Source organism: Lithobates pipiens, unplaced genomic scaffold (genome assembly GCF_037356315.1).
Source record: "Lithobates pipiens isolate NorthernLeopardFrog02 unplaced genomic scaffold, aLitPip1_a1.2 Scaffold_8, whole genome shotgun sequence".
NCBI classification, from domain to species: domain Eukaryota; kingdom Metazoa; phylum Chordata; class Amphibia; order Anura; family Ranidae; genus Lithobates; species Lithobates pipiens.
In genome coordinates, this window is record NW_027507903.1 from 116,762,132 (window position 1) to 116,778,947 (window position 16,816).

At 44.6% G+C, this 16,816-nt stretch overlaps 1 protein-coding gene across 5 annotated transcripts in view; it reads right to left on the reverse strand.

The window, feature by feature from the left end:
- PARP6 (poly(ADP-ribose) polymerase family member 6) overlaps nt 1-16,816 on the reverse strand; it is a 127,371-nt gene that overhangs the window by 65,698 nt on the left and 44,857 nt on the right. For 4 of the 5 annotated variants that reach the window (XM_077472467.1, XM_077472466.1, XM_077472465.1 and 1 more), the window contains exons 6-9: nt 15,010-15,100; nt 14,198-14,264; nt 13,508-13,657; nt 12,403-12,580 (exon numbers count right to left, since the gene is read on the reverse strand). In XM_077472467.1, the coding sequence (XP_077328593.1) occupies nt 12,403-12,580; nt 13,508-13,657; nt 14,198-14,264; nt 15,010-15,100 (486 nt within the window). The remainder of the gene's footprint in view (nt 1-12,402; nt 12,581-13,507; nt 13,658-14,197; nt 14,265-15,009; nt 15,101-16,816) is intronic. The other variant, XM_077472469.1, reaches the window with a different exon arrangement.

Consider the following 16,816-nt stretch of genomic DNA (forward strand, 5'->3'; position numbering starts at 1 on the left):
GCACTCAAGCAACGCCAACTTTCTATACGGTTAGCAGATGGATCCAACATCAGATCAGGTCCCATTACCCATGAGACTCAACCACTGCTCGCCAACATTCTATCCGGTCACCAAGAATTAATCTGCTTGGATGTCATTTCTTCACCACTCTTTCCAATCATCTTGGGAATGCCATGGTTACAAGCCCATAATCCCCAAATAAACTGGATAACCGGTGAGGTAGTGTTTCGGTCCACTTACTGCCTCCAAAATTGTGTCAGGACCTCAAACAACCTGGTTCCGGTCATTGCCTGTTCGGGTCCTACATCTGAGCTCCAGGGGTTGGTCCCAACCACATACCACAAATTCCTGGACGTGTTTGACAAAAGAAAGGCGGACACACTACCTCCTCACCGGGTCTACGATTGCCCAATCGAGTTATTGCCTGGAGCCGAAATTCCATTCGGGAGGATATTCCCTCTATCAGAACCCGAGCTCCTGGTCCTCAAAGAATACATTGATGAGAACCTCAAGAAAGGATTTATTCGACATTCATCTTCTCCAGCCGGTGCTGGAATATTTTTCGTTGAAAAAAAGGACCATTCGCTCCGCCCATGTGTGGATTATAGGGATTTAAATAAAGTAACGATTAAAAACCGCTACCCCCTTCCATTAATTCCAGAATTATTCCAGAGACTTCGATCAGCCAAAATATTCACAAAGCTGGATTTACGAGGGGCCTATAATCTAATCAGAATCCGTAAGGGGGACGAATGGAAAACGGCTTTTCGGACACGTTTTGGCCACTTTGAGTATCTGGTCATGCCATTTGGACTTTGCAACGCCCCAGCCACTTTTCAACATTTTGTTAATGACATTTTCAGGGACTTTTTGGATTTATTTGTAATTGTTTATTTGGATGATATTTTGGTATTTTCAGACTCTCTAGAAACCCATCGTGACCATGTGAAACAAGTTCTCCTGAGATTAAGGCAACATGGGCTTTACGCCAAGGCCGAGAAGTGCGAGTTCGAACGGCAGACCATTCACTTCCTGGGTCTGGTAATATCAACTGAGGGAATAGAGATGGATCCTCAAAAGGTTTCAGCCATTTTATCCTGGCCACCTCCAACTGATAAAAAAGGGGTACAACGCTTCATTGGATTCTCTAATTTTTACAGGAAGTTTATCAAAAACTTTTCCAGTGTTATTGCCCCCATCACGCAACTGACCAGCAAACAAAACCGTTTTCGATGGTCCATCGAGGCCCAAGCTGCGTTCAATAAACTAAAAGGATTATTCACATCAGCCCCAATACTCAAACACCCTGATCCTGCTCTACCTTACACTCTGGAAGTAGACGCTTCAGAAAACGCCGTAGGTGCCATTCTGTCTCAACGCCAAGGGCCTAAATCATTAATGCATCCTGTAGCGTTCTTTTCCAAAAAACTCAATACATCAGAAAGAAACTACGATGTGGGAGACCGAGAACTCCTAGCAATCAAACTGGCTTTGGAGGAATGGCGGTACCTTCTTGAGGGGGCAACACATCCAGTATTGATTTTTACAGATCATAAAAATTTGGAATATCTCAGAACAGCTAAGCGTCTCAGGCCCCGGCAGGCAAGATGGGCTCTTTTCTTTTCCCGTTTTAATTTTCACATAACCTACAGACCAGGATCCAAGAACAGTAAACCCGACGCATTGTCCCGCATGTTCTCTGAAACTGAAGCCTCATCCCCTCCAGACACTATTTTGCAAGCTGGAAACTTCCTATTAACACAAACCAGTTTTCTATCACAGGTTCGACAGTCATCCCGAGGTGCATCCATCCCTCCAGATATGAACCTTCAAGAAAAAGATGGTCTGTTTTGGCGAGGAAGCAAATTATTCATCCCTCAAAACCTTCGCGCCTCCATTTTACAGGTTTGTCATGACTATCCTCTGGCGGGTCACTTCGGGAGTCACAAAACAACAAATTTAGTTCAAAGGCATTTCTGGTGGCCAAACCTCGCGAAAGACTGCAGGAACTATGTTAGTTCTTGTTCAACCTGCCTCCGGAATAAAAACAGCAAAAATAAAGCCTGGGGATTATTGAGGCCATTACCTATCCCTGAAAGACCATGGGATAAGATCGCAATGGACTTTATTGTTGAGCTTCCCCCCTCTGAAGGATTTTCCTCTATCTTCGTGGTGGTGGATCGCTTTTCTAAAATGGCACACTTTATTCCCATGAAGGGAACCCCATCTGCAACCGAGACAGCCAGAATATTCATTAGAGAAATTGTCAGACTCCATGGAATTCCCGGTGATATTGTCTCTGATCGTGGAGTCCAATTCACGTCAAAATTCTGGAAATCATTGTGTGAAACTCTGGGTATCAAGTTAAATTTCTCTTCAGCTTACCATCCCCAAACAAACGGGCAGACCGAACGCACTAATCAAACCTTGGAACAATATTTACGTTGTTTCACTTCTTTTTCTCAGGAGGATTGGGCTTCGTTACTACCTTTAGCAGAATTCGCATTTAATAATTCTATTCATTCCGCCACTAACCAGTCACCATTTTATTCTAACTTTGGTTTTCATCCCTCTTTCCTACCAACATCCTTACCGGATTCTCCTGTACCAGCTGTCCAGGATAGGCTGAATTTCTTTGTTACCAACAATCAGGTACTTAAAGAAACCCTCTCTAAGGCTCAGGAGGACGATAAAAAATTTTTTGACAGGAAGAGAAGGGGAGAACTGGATTTAAAGATCGGTGATCGTGTATGGCTGTCAACCGCAAATCTGAAACTGGCGTGTCCCTCTAAAAAATTGGGACCCAGATATTTGGGGCCTTTTCCAATTAAGAAGAAAATTAATTCAGTAGCCTATGAACTTGAACTTCCCGGCTCATTTAAAATTCATCCTGTATTTCACACTTCTCTACTTAAGCCTGATGTACCCAATTCCTTTCCAGATCGGGAATTATGCTCTCCAGAAGCTATTTTGATAGATGGTGAGGAGGAGTTTGAGATCGAAGCCATTCTAGGTTACAGGAAGCGCCAAGGACAAAACCAATATTTGATTAAGTGGAAAGGCTTCGGCCCCGAAGAAAATTCCTGGGAACCCGAAGCGAATCTTCATGCCCAGAGGCTTATACGGGCTTTTCATCGCTCTCAAAGGTTGGTTCAAAGGGGCACCCGGAGGCTGCCCTTAAGGGGGGGGCACTGTCAGGGAACTCACCGTACTTATGCCCGCTCCCGTATAGCAGTAGTTCCTGTTCGTTCCAGGCGCCATGCGAGGTGTCTCCGTCAGAGGCGTACGAATTCCAGGACGAACGGACGTATGCTAATCCGAACACGTGGCTGTACGCCAATCCGAACACGCGAAAACACCCGCGCAAACTGAACGGATGTACGTCTTCACGCACGGACGGCCACTTCCACCAATCCTGGCTCACTTCCCTCTATATAAACAGGGTCCTGGCCTGACACCAATGCTGGATCGTCTTCAGCTGTTCCTGTAAGACTTGATCATTGCTCCTGTGACCTTGTTCCTGAAACCTTGCTCCTGTGGCCTTGCTCCTGTGATCCTTGCTCCTTTGACCCGTTCCTGATACCCACTCTTGGATTCCTGGTCCACCCCTGACCTTGGCTTGGACTTTTGACTTCGGCTTGTCTCCCGATTCGGTACCTCGTTTTGCCTGCATGTTACCAGACCCCTTGCTTGTTCCTGATTTCGCACCTGTCTCCTGTCATTGTGCCGCATTGCCTGCCAGTTGCCGATCCTACCTGTTTCAGACACGTAGTGTTCCCTGCACGCCTGCTGGTCTTCTGGTGCCTACCTACGTGACCAATCTACATCTCTTCTACCGTGAGGACCCAGCATCTTCAAGGCCTTCTACTTCCATCTGCAGGCACCTGCACCCTTTCGTGTCCTCACGTTCCCTGTTCCCATCTCCAGGGGCGTGGTGACCGGAACCGTGCGAGAGGCCACCCTCAGCAGTCTGACTCCGCTGTAAGGTACGTGACAGAAATCTTCTCCTCTACGCCCCCAATCCATAGCCCACGGACCTCCAGCGACCGCCTAACTACAATCGCCAGAGGTTCCAGGGCCAGCGCAAACAGAGCAGGCGACAGAGGACATCCCTGCCGCGTACCCCTGTGCAGTTCAAAAGGGTCTGAAATCCAATCATTTGTCCTAACCCTGGCCCTTGGAGCCCGGTAGAGCAATTTAATCCAATGCATAAACCTAGGGCCAAAACCGAACCTCTGCATCACCCCCCATAGGTATACCCATTCCACCGAGTCAAATGCCTTTTCGGCATCCAGGGAGGCAATGACCCGGGACCCCCTGTTGACATGTGACATAGAAAGATTTAAGAACAGTCGCCTAATATTAATGTCGGTACTCTTACCTGGCATAAAGCCAGTCTGGTCACCCTGAATCAGTTTGGAAATGATCGAAGACAGGCGGGTGGCCAATATCTTTGCCAAAATCTTTGCGTCAACATTTAGCAACAAGATTGGCCTATATGAGGCACACTCCGGTGGGTCCTTGCCGGGTTTGGGTATGAGTACAATGACAGCCTCCTCCATGGACCTAGGCAGCTCATCCACCTCCTTCAGCCCAGAAAACAGGGCCCCCAGCCTAGGTGCAAGGAGATCAGCATGCTGAGTGTAGAATTCGGTGGGCAGACCGTCTGCCCCGGGTGTCTTCCCTGCTTGCAAATTCCCCATTGCAGCCTGAACCTCTTCAAGTGTTATGTCCCTCTCTAGTTCTAGGGTATCCTCAACAGTTAGAGTAGGGAAGGGAATGCTATTTAGATACGTCTGTAGGTCATCAGGTGAGTAACGAGCCCTAGAGGAATACAGCCCCCGAAAGTACTCCACAAACTCCGCATTTACACCCCCAGGGGAAGTCACCAGTTGTCCCTGAACACCCCGAACACAGGCAATGTGAGAGGAAGCAACCTGAGCTTGAGCAAGCCAAGCCAGCAGTCTACCATTCTTATTGCCGTGTTCTAATACCCTCTGCCGGGAAAACAACATATCCTTCCTCGTTTGCTCCACGTTATGAAGGGATAAGTCCCGCAGTGCCCCCTGCCATTCACTGTAGGCAGAATCACTGGGAGTTTGAACATAGGACTCCTCAGACTTAGACGCCCTCTCCTCCAGTGCCTCCCGCAAAACAGCCGCCTCCCTCTGAACTGCTGATATACAAGAGATGTACTCCCCCCTGATCACTGATTTAAAAGCATCCCACCCCATATGGACATCCATAATTGGTTCCTGCAATTTACCATCCGTCGCCCAGTATCTGGACAGGCACCAGAGCCGCAATCCCGGAGCTCTGTCCAGAGACAAAGTAAGGTGCAGAGGAGCATGGCCAGAGATCCCTCGTGGCAGGTGTTCCGCCCCCCTTACCCATCTCAATGCACCACCAGAGGCATACACCAGATCTATGCGGGACAATACCCTGTGAGGGGCTGAGTGACATGTAAACTGTCTCTCCCAGGGATGAAATTGTCGCCACACATCCGTGAGGCCAAAGGTATCCGCCCAGCTCTGGAGAGCCGATGAGGGCCTAGCCGCCCCCCTGCAGTCTGTTTATACTCTGTGACGGTACCAAATTAAAATCCCCCAGTAGAAAAATGTCCTGAGTGCCATATCCCATAACAATGTGCATAATATCATACAGTACTTGGACATCCGCCGGGGGGGGGGGGGGGGAAGGTACAACCCCACCAACACAAATTGTTTCTCATGCATTACCATATGTAAAATAACATATCTGCTCCCAGGGTCTGTCCGAACATCCAACATCTGTAGGGGGAGAGACCTGCGGACCAAAACACTTACCCCCCTAGCATAGCCAGAGTAGGTGGAATGATAGTGGGAGCCCACCCAGGCCCTCCTAAGACCAAGGATTTTATTGCCTAACAAATGCGTCTCTTGCAAAATACATAGCTGGGGATTGTACCTCTGCAAATACTTGAACACTAAAGAGCGCTTAGTAGCCGAGTTCAATCCCCTGACATTCCAAGAGATTATTGAAATATTCGCCATAACTTACAAAGTATTGTAATTTTAACGGTCCGCATGTCCCCCCCATACCAACCCCCCGCGAGCCCAACAGTAGAGATAGCATTAGGCATAAGACATGTAACCAACCCAATATGCAGCTATATTGACACAAAGACTCCTGACTCAAAAACTGGTAGCAAACAACCATCCCCAAAGTCTGCAACGGCAGAAACTGTAACTGTAACCCCCCTCCCCACACCCCCCTCAACTTCAGGAGGTGTTTCAGATCCCAAACCCCAACCATAACAACGAAAAGTAGTTACTCAGTTACTCAGCCATCCTCCTCAGCGGTGAGGCAGCGTCTCCAGCCATGCCGCCACATCCCGGGGGGTGGTAAAAAATCTCACTGTTTCGCCGTCTTGGACCCTCAGCTTTGCAGGAAAGAGAACACTGTACTTTATATTCCAGGCTCTCAGACCCACTTTAACTTGATCAAAGGATCTACGAAGTTTCTGTGTCTCCATGGAGTAATCCGGGAAAAAAAGTAAACTGCCATTCTGGTATTTCAGCTCGCCCGCCCTGCGTGCCGCTCAGAGGATCTCTAAAATTAAGCATTCGGAAGATCAGCGTACGCGGGCGGGCGCCAGGAGGGCCAGGGACTGAGGGGATCCGATGAGCGCGCTCCACCATGTAATACGAGGAGAACTGCGCCTCCGGCAGCAAGCTCTTCAGCAGTTCAAACACGGTCGGATTCCTTCCCTCCACACCCTCCGGCAAACCGACAAGCCGAAGGTTATTTCTTCGGTTTCTGTTTTCGGCGTCGTCCACTTTATATTCCAAAGCGCGTACCTTCGTCTGTAGGGTGCGGATGGATACAGCGTGTTCTTGGACAGTATCCTCCGTGTGGCCCGTTCTCTGCTCCACCTCCGAGACTCGGGAACGGAGCTTGTCCAGATCTTGCCGAACCAGTCCCACGTCCAGCTGCACCGCTTCAATCTCACTCGTGAGTGTAGCCTGGCAGGTAGCAATCGCCGCCATCACGTCCTGGAATCCCGGCTGAGTCTCCTCCGATCGCTCCTCCATTGCGGTCTGCGTCGCCATGTTTCGCGCCTTTCCAGCAGAAGCCGGCACGTGCGGGGCCTCCTTCGGGGTAACAACCTCCGAGCCGGATGGGAAATAAAGCTTTTTCCCCCTATGTCGGGTCTTGCAGGGCATCAGGAGCAGCTCGGGAGCAACTCTGGGTCTTTTTAAAAGTAAATGGTGCTTGAAAAAGAAGGATTAATGTCAGATCACCAGCAGAGCTCTAGACCATGCGTCCTCTCAGTTCGCTATCCAGGCCACGCCCCTTGTCTAACAAGTTAAAGTGGAATTCCAGCTAACACTTTGTCTCATCACTCTAATTACTACTTTTGGTGGATCGCTTGGCCTGGTAAAGGAAGTTGAACTTACCGGCCAGATCACCAGGTTAAAATAAAGGAAGGAGGCGCGGAACCTTCGGCAATGACATCATCATGCATGACTGTAGATCTGAGTGGTGTGCCTTTGTTATATGTTTTGCTTATCGCTACCGTAGTGCTGGCTCCTGACGAGCAGGCGCTATATGTTTTTCAAAGTTACATTTTCCTGAAACCACAGTTGGGTTATGGGGCTAATATTCTAAATGTATGGTTTCAGTACCAGCTGGGTTGCACTGGGTTCTCCTTGACCGCAGGTGTCGCTGTCACCTCTGGCAAGAGTAAGAACGCAGTCTAGCTGGGTGTATTGAATGCCACTGTTCTTTTTGGAACCAGCCCAGTGGGAGTGTTCTCCTATTGTGCATTCTGGGAGGTGGTATTTAAGGTACCAACATCACGTGCTTCGGGTTTTTCTGGTGCTGTCTGTTCTGTTCAGTTCGGGTGTTCCTGACCCAGCCCCATGGCCCTCCTGACCTGGGGTGCGGAAACATGCATTTCAAGTCTCTGGGCTGGCTAGCCTGAGGCAACGCAACTGCAGAGACAGGCCTGAATGGATTTCAGGGCCTATTGATCCAAAGGTGGTCAGCAACTAGAGAAACCCCAGGGGAGGACTCTTCAGGAGAAGGCAGTGTGCAAGGCTGGCTTCTCTGAAGGAGCCTTAGTTGAAGGACACTACATGGATCTACACTCGTACGGTATCACCGGATCGGCTGAGAGATACTGGTACTGTATGATAGCTCTTTAAATTTGTCTAATGTCCCTCAGTAATGCTCAAGTCTGTGGCAGAGACTTTCTCAAATATTCTACGCTCAAGTCTGTGGCAGAGACTTTACTTAACAGCCTACCGGCTGCTAGGCCTGGTGCGAGGAGGTCTATCCGGGGGTTGTAAAATCCAGCTGTGAAATGGTTGCTATTCTTGTGCTTTATTCTCTCTTATACTAGGTGGCTTGCGACTGTTGCTGTGTTTGGTGGAGCAGCAAGCTGTCACCATACTGTTTGCTACATAAGGAGGGACGTAGCCTCTGATGCTCTTTAGGATTGGAGTGCCCAAGTGACTGAAGTTGGTATAAACTGTCTGCAGTGGATCCGCAATTTTCCTAGTATGACACAGTTTTTGATGGACTTTTAATATGAAATTGATGTGTAGCACCCTGGTGTTTAGACAGGGCTGCTAACAAATTTAGTTTGCCAGGAAGATCCACTGATTCCTCCCTAAATTCTGGAGTTGCTGCACCTTTTCTCTTCTGTCACTAGGTGGCACTGTGGCTGGTGACATTAGAATGAGAGGGGCTTAGCAAGGTCAGATCATGAATGGATGGGGTGTCTCAGCCAACTGGCGGGGGTTTATTTTAGTCCCTTGGACTGCTGGGAGAGCCTATTTACTTGGGTGGAATCAGGTGATCGGGGTTCTGTGCCACCTGGGCGGCTGTCTGGGTGGATGTGTGTTATGTGGCCCCCAGCTGCTAGGCCGGAAGCCTGAGGTCTATCCCAGGGACACCTGGCTGCTAGGTGCAGCCAGACGGGAAACCAGTTGTAGTTGGAGGTAGAGGGGAAGCTGTTGCGACTAAGGGACCATCCACCTTGTTACCGGAGACTACTGTGAGTAAGCTGAAGCAAGTACCTGAGCAGTCTTCTCAGCAGCCGGGGACGGTGAAGAAGTGGGAAAGCATCAGCAAGTGCCAAGCCAGGGACCAAGGCAGGGTAGCGGGGGTAAAGTTTGAGGAGTATACAGCGGGATAGCTGTGAAAGAGGTCAGAGGATCCAGTGACAACTGGGATCTAGAAGTCTATTGAGAGACTGGGAGCTCAGTGAGTGAAGATCTACAGTGGGATACTGTGAGATAAGTAAAGGACTGTTCCGTGTTATCAAGAGTTATGTACAACTACCGTTAGTGACTGTTGCAAGATTAGTTGCCATAGGAGACAGCAGTCCTACCTATACAGAAGTGTTAGCCAGCTGGAGGCCTTAATAAATCTCTTGTTTGCATTAAAAAAGTGACTGGCGCCCATCATTTCTTCTTGCATCACACCCACCATGCCTAGTTACCCACTCTATAAGGAAGGACATCAGCTCTCCCTAACCCTTGAGGTCACCATTAGGCCTCTGGGGCCCGAGAACCTTACAGGCATACCCCGCTTTTAAGTACACAATGGGGTTTATTTACTAAAGCTGGATAGAAACCAATGAGCTTCTAACCTCAGCTTCTTCAATTAAGCTTTGATAATAAAATCTGGAAGCTCATTGGTTTCTAGGCAGAAGTGAGCCTGATTTTGCACGTTCTAGCTTCAGTAAATAAACCCCATTGTGTACTTAAAAGTGGGGTATGCCTGTACTACAGATTTTTTTAATTCCTGCACCGACACTTTATTGTTTTAATTATTGGCTTTATTGTACTCAACACAATTGTTAATTTGGCACTGTTTGGCTCTTTTGAAAATTTGGATTTGCACTTTTACACATGCTGTGGTGCACTCTTGCCTGCCCCCTAATTTTAATTCACTAGCCTAAAGTTTGACTTTAATGGGATAGCCCATCTACATTTGGGTATACTATCTGTCTTGGTGTTTTTGTATTCAAACACTGTTTAGTGTGCAATTTTCCCTGAGTTTAAGTTTAAAGAGTTACTAAACCCACAACAGTAATGCAGTAAAGCATGCTTGTTATACTTACTGTGGAACCTAAGGGGTCAATCATCTGCATTGTGTAAAAAGGCTGTTTGATCCTGTCTCTCTGATCCTCCGCCCCTTCCACTTTCCCCTAATAATTTTCTGATAACAGTCTATGGAGTCACTGCACATGCTCAGTTTGGTATGTATTGCTAGAGAGTTTTTTTTATTTCTTGGGAGGGTGCATAGGATCAGCACAGGACCAATTAGCACTGTCCAGACAGAGGGTCAGGGGTCCTGCAGTCACATAGGACAATCAGAAAACTCTTCCCTCAGGCTTTAAGCAATACTTGGCCAGACACTGATAGAAGTCACAAGCCTGCTCTAGCTTCTGATGAGAAAAAGCATTTAGCAGTTTATATTTACTAAAATAATTACATTTCCATGTTCTGTGTAGTGTGGGAGACCAGATATAGTAAATGCAGGGTCTTGGGTTTAGTAACACGTTAATTTTTATTTTTAACATGAGAATTACACTAAGCGCAGAGGTATTCTGTAATCAGAAATAAAATAAAGGAAATGAATACAGCCACCACATCAAAGAAAAGGGAAACGGCAATATAATACATTTTTGCTCTTGAGTTTAATGTATGCCTGTCTTTAGTCAATAGATGACCAGTGTATTTGCTGAATTTTCATTACCTCTCTGTTTGTTTGTTCACTTAATTGAATGTTATCTGTGCTGTTTATCACATGGGTTTTAACATGTCTGTTAAAAAAATAATTGTAGGTTCCTGTTTAAGAGTTACTTCACTTTCTGTTCAGTGCTTTGTTTTCTTTTGCATTCTGCTACATGCACTATACTGTAGTTCAACTGAATATATATTTTATTCATAGTGTAATCTGGAAAGCACAAGTATACCAGCCATCCGTTTGTAAAGGAAAAAGTCTTTATTTTGAAGGAGCAAACAAAAGAGCAGCTTCCTCAACAGAAAAAAGCAAATAGTCCAAATTCCTGTTATAATCAAAACATTATAACAGCTCACCTGCAATATACTAGTCTCACACTAGGGTTCAGGGTTCATGTGTGCTTCAGGGTACAGAAAAACCCGCAGGAGCTCAACAAAACAGGGTCTCAGTCTCCAGATAGTCCACAGTACCTCACAAACACATGCTGACTCTGTCCTGCTATTTTTCAAGCCTTCCTTGCAGGTGTATAAACCCTTTCAGGACCAAAGCCAAAGTCTCTGTAATCAGGGTTTAGAGGCTCTCACCCACAAAAAGTCTCTTCAAGTCTCCCAGTTCCCAAATGAGGATTTACCAATCCAGAGAATACAACTGGAACTCCAACTGGACTACCCCGGAAATCCTGACCTTGCATGGGTAAGAATCCTCAAATACTAAAACACGTCCCTTGAACTCTCTCTTAAAAGGACCATAACCCAAATAGTGGGCTTTCCAGTCCAGGACAAATCCCTGTCATCCTGTATAGTAGTATTATAAAGTCTAAATTAAATTATGGTGTGAAGTTTGCACTTTTTACACAAGTGTTCTATATTTTCATGATGATATTTCATATACAGTTTTAAAGATTTGCACTTTACTGGCCTTCACTTGTATGCCTAAGTAGTTCATTTAGAAAAAGTTACCAACAGAGCATTTTGTATTTTGCTAGTCCAAGCAAGGCAACAGACCTGTCCTGAAAAAAACCAAGGAAGCAGTCGCTGTGCAGCAATACTAAGCATCGAGCACAGCCTGGCTGTGTAATGAGCAAGTATGGATTTTTGCACATATAGAGACAAGTTATTTAACACTTCAACATTTCAAGTTTGCATCCAGATTATATTTACATACATGTCTACAAAAATAAAAAAAAAAATACAGTGGAACCTCAGATTGCAAGTAACGCGGTTTACAAGCGTTTTGCAATACAAGCTATTTTAAAAAAAAATCCTGACTCGCTTTGTGAGCGTTGTCTCGCAAGACGAGCAGGATTCAAGTCTCTGTGGTGTGCAGTACCGCATTTGGCCAGGTTCGGGGTGCCGGTGATGCTCGGGGACATTCAGAGAGTCTCTGAGCGGTCTCCGAGCACTTCCGAGTGTCTCTGGCACCCCAGCACCTCTGGCCACATGCGGTACCGCATAGACAAGCAGTGGCTGTGGAACGAATTATCAGAGTTTCAATTATTTCCTATGGGGAAACTCACTTTGATATATGAGTGCTTTGGATTACAAGCATCGTTCTGGAAAATTATGCTAGTAATCCAAGGTATTACTGTATAACTTCTTATTAAGCTACTATTTTTTTGGTATTTCCTGTCTCCATGTAGATAGATGAAAAACTGTGCCTCACCTGTGTTGTGGTATGACTGCCATATAGTTCAGACTTAGGGTTTCTTAGAGTGCAGGACACTGATCTGTTCATGAGACGGGGACCACGGAGGTCTGTTCCTGCAAGACCACTTCTGAGATCTGATCCTGTGAGACTACTCCGCACAGCAGAGTCCTGAACTCCGGGGAAACTGGGAGACCTGTAATACAGTGAATCAGGGGTGATATCTACATTTATCAAATACATCTGATATGAATAATGAACTGTCCAGAGAATCACAAAACATCTGATATCTATAAAGTACCTACATGGATCAATTATGTTGAGTTACATTCCTTAAAGTTTATTACTAGCTAATTTTATTTAGGTTTTGGAGAGAGTAGGGATCAGTTGGAACCACTGTTAGGTTTATATTGTTGTTACTCCACCCATCTGAAAGATTTATCCCCTCTATTTATCCTAGTGACCATGGTTACTGGGATATTATTATTATTATACAGGATTTAGAACAGGATAGAAAGTGATGTGAGGTCCAACATTTGCCACCAAAACAGGACGTATGCAGATCTTCCACTGTGAGCAATTATTGCAGATACAACTATTTAAGAGGAAATTTCTCCTCACTTGGAGACATTTTATTTTGTGTCTCATTTTGTAAATCTTCCAAATGACCTTTTTTTTAACAGTTCTCTACTTTAATCAAAACTAAAGAAAAAGGTTTTGGCTCTGGATACACTTTAATGATAATACATTAGGTAGAGTTTGTATCATGTCGAGTGCTCACATCAAGGAATTGGGCTTAATCAACATGCATGGTACTTTTTTCTTAACTCATACCGTACTCAGTTTTTGTAAGACATCCACAGATGGCGATTAAAGTACAATGGCCCAGGAAAAAGTAATGACAGCTGTTATGAAGCCTCTTACACACAAGTGGTGAATGGCTTAAGCTGGAGTTCATTCAAATCTGAATTTCAGACACACATCTGCAATATATACTAGAAAATACAGAATATTTTTTACCCCCTAACCCTGGAGTACAGTTTTAAATTCAAGGGGCAGTAACTGAGAGCAGTGACTAAGAAAATGGGTGTGAAAAGACATGAACAACTCTGAATATGCTCACTTAGGGACTGGAGAGAAGATGCTCAACCCAGCTCGAAACCTTTTAATACTACCACTGACTCTAAGCCAACGTAGCCTTCTCTCCTGCTGTGAGCGCAAGACCTCATTACTGAGATACCGCCACTGGTGAGACGAGAAGAGGGACAAGATCCTGAGGAAACAGAAAAAGGGGATAGAGAGGAAAATAAAGAAAAGGGAGAAGGACAGAGAGTGTACTGTTAGAAAAATAAAAGGAGACAGCGTAATAATGTTATCCAGGACTAAAAGAATATGTTGACTCAGTAAAGTTTGGATCAAAGTAAAAGAAAAGTTCCAAATACGATTAAAGAAAAGGCACCAAGATAGGTAAAAGCTGTGGGGTGGTTAATTTGGGAAATGGAAAAACCATAGCATGCAGCAACATGAAAGAAATTAGAAAATAGACACAATATATAACATGGGAGGAAATTATCGTATTTTGTATATAGTACATTATCATGATATTGTATTAATAATGTAACTATTCAAAGCCCTGAATATACATTCTAGGGAAGGCTAAAAATAAAAGTAAGCATCTAACTGGAGATGAAAGCAACACCACCACCACTTGCCTCCAGCATTTAAACATGTAGTTCAACATCAAAAAAAACTAAAAATCAATTCCGATTTCATTTATATGAAATGTCCTATAAATATTCTTCATCAAACTTACTTCTTAAGCTGTATTCCCAGTCCAAAGTCATCTCTGTTTGATGGCTGAAAGACATCAATGGTAGGCTCTACAACAAAAGAGAATGCAAGATATTGAGCTTTTGAATAATATCTTTATTTAGGATGACTGGCCTATTCCAACAGTCATGACACCAATCAATAAACATGTTTTCACCATTACAAAATACATAGTTGAACATCCTGGTTACATTGTCTTTTCTTCATTTATATACTTGGGTCCATATGGAGAAGGCAAAAACTATCTCATGCAGGCATTGCTCCCAACTGTCCCTGATTTGGAGCAATGTCCCTCTATCCCTCTTTCCTCCTCATTTTTTTCTCATTTTGGTCAGATATATAGTTGCATAAAAAATTGACTCTTTATCTTTCAAAAAGCATTTCCCAGTGCTAAACCTTTTATCCAAATTCTAAATTGCTGCATTTGTAAATGTTAAAAGCCAATATAAAGGAATAGTAGTGGTAAATAAAAAGCCTTTGTGGATTTATTTAAACTTTTTTTTGGTTAATTCCCCTTTAAGGGGGTGTGGCAGGGTGCGTGTCCTATGTCTACATACATTTGCCAGTAGGTGTCCCTCATTCCCATCTCAAAATGTTGGGAGGTATGTGCAAAGGTACTAAATAATGCATGTTGTATGCTTTCATAGTTCCTTATTTTATATAAAGCTGTATGTATTAGGTTTTAAACTGTATGCATGCTGTATGCATATGTTACTATTTTTTAACACTGTAAAAAAATGTAGAGCAAAATAAGTGATGCAATGTAGAGATCAGCATGTGACAGACAGCACTTACCAGGCCCATCCAGATACTGAGAAAGTGAAAAACGCAAGCGAAGGACTATAGGCTCTGTGCGAATTACTTTCCACGCAGTGGCTACCTCTTCCTACAGGCAAGGGAAAAGAAAAGAATAATAAGCAAGTATATAGTTAGTGATCAGAAAAAAGAATTAACAGTCATTATTTTATATGAAATGTAACATAAAGGTTTCCCCATGTGTGCATCTTTTCCTTAAACCCCATACACATGGGCCAAATACCGGGGAGGTATCAGCCCTTTCAATAGAAACGTGCAAACATTCAGCTCGTGTGAACAGCAGCCAATCCGACAGAAGCCGGCCGAACATCCGGCGATTGTTGAATGGGCATGACCCGAAAAAGGTCTGCTAATCATCATCCGATTAGCGCTTTCAGCCTATGGCTGAAAGCGCTGACTGGTGTATTCTGGTGGAAGGGCTGTACCCCTGTCAGAACAAAATAGCTCAGCGGGGAGATCGATGTATTAACATCAGATTGTTAGTACAGGATTGCCTCCCAAGCTCTTCAGTTTTTTTTCTTTCAGCCCACTGGGTTGAACAAATTAAAAAAAAATTATAGTATGTAGCAGGCTTTACAATAGGCATGTACTTATGGCTGGTTAGCTCCCATCATTAGATTAATCTCTTTATTCCCTTGAAACACAATCTCATTTCAGGGCTTTTGTAGAAAAAGAGAATATCCTGGTCTTTGTTGTTTAAAGTACAATGCATAAACAGGAAGCCTGAAGTACATAAAAAAACATCTGAAATATATTTTCTCTTGGAAAAAAATGGAACTTAAGGCAAATATTTAAAAATATTGGTCTTATGATTTATTCAGAAGAAAAGTGCCTGAATTGTTGTTCTGGCTGTGCATTGTAGCAGGATAAGACCCACAAGAGTGGCAGGACAGAATTACAAATATATTGCTGCATAAAAAGCATAATAGTGGAGAAGCACAGTGGCTTACTGGTTAGGATGATTGGTCTGAATCCAGTGGCGACTGGTGTTTTTTTTGGGGGGGACAAACAATGCAAAAGTAGGGTGGGTGGCGCCCGTGCACCCCTAGTGGACGAGATGCCACTGTCTGAATCCCAACCACAACACTACCTATATTTGCATGTTCTCCATGTGGGTTTCCTCCAGGTACTTCAATTTCTGCCCAGACATACTAATTGGTAATTGGCTCCTCCTGTTTAACTTGGCCCTAGTATACAGTATCTCACAAAAGTGTGTATACCCCTCACATTTGTGTAAATATATTATTATGTCTTTTCATGTGACAACACTAAAGAAATAACACTTTGCTACAATGTAAAGTAGTGAGTGTACAGCTTGTATAACAGTGTAAATTTGCTGTCCTCTCAAAATAACTCAACGCACAGCCATTAATGTCTAAACAGCTGGCAACAAAAGTGAGTACACCCCATAGTGAAAATGTCCAAATTGGGCCAAATTAGCCCTTTTCACTCTCCGGTGTCATGTGACTCATTAGTGTTACAAGGTCTCAGGTGTGAATGGGGAACAGGTGTGTTAAATTCGGTGTTATCGCTCTCACTCTCTCATACTGGTCACTGAAAGTTCAATATGGCAAAGAACTCTCTGAGGATCTGAAAAAAAGAATTGTTGCTCTACATAAAGATGGCCTAAGCTATAAGAAGATTGCCAAGATCCTAAAACAGAGCTCCAGCACAGTGGCGAAGACTAGGGATGGGCGAACGCTTCGGCCCGTTCATTGTTCGGTCGTTCAGCGAATAGCTGAACAAACGGGTCATTCAATTGCTTTTCTGGCATCCCGAACCGACC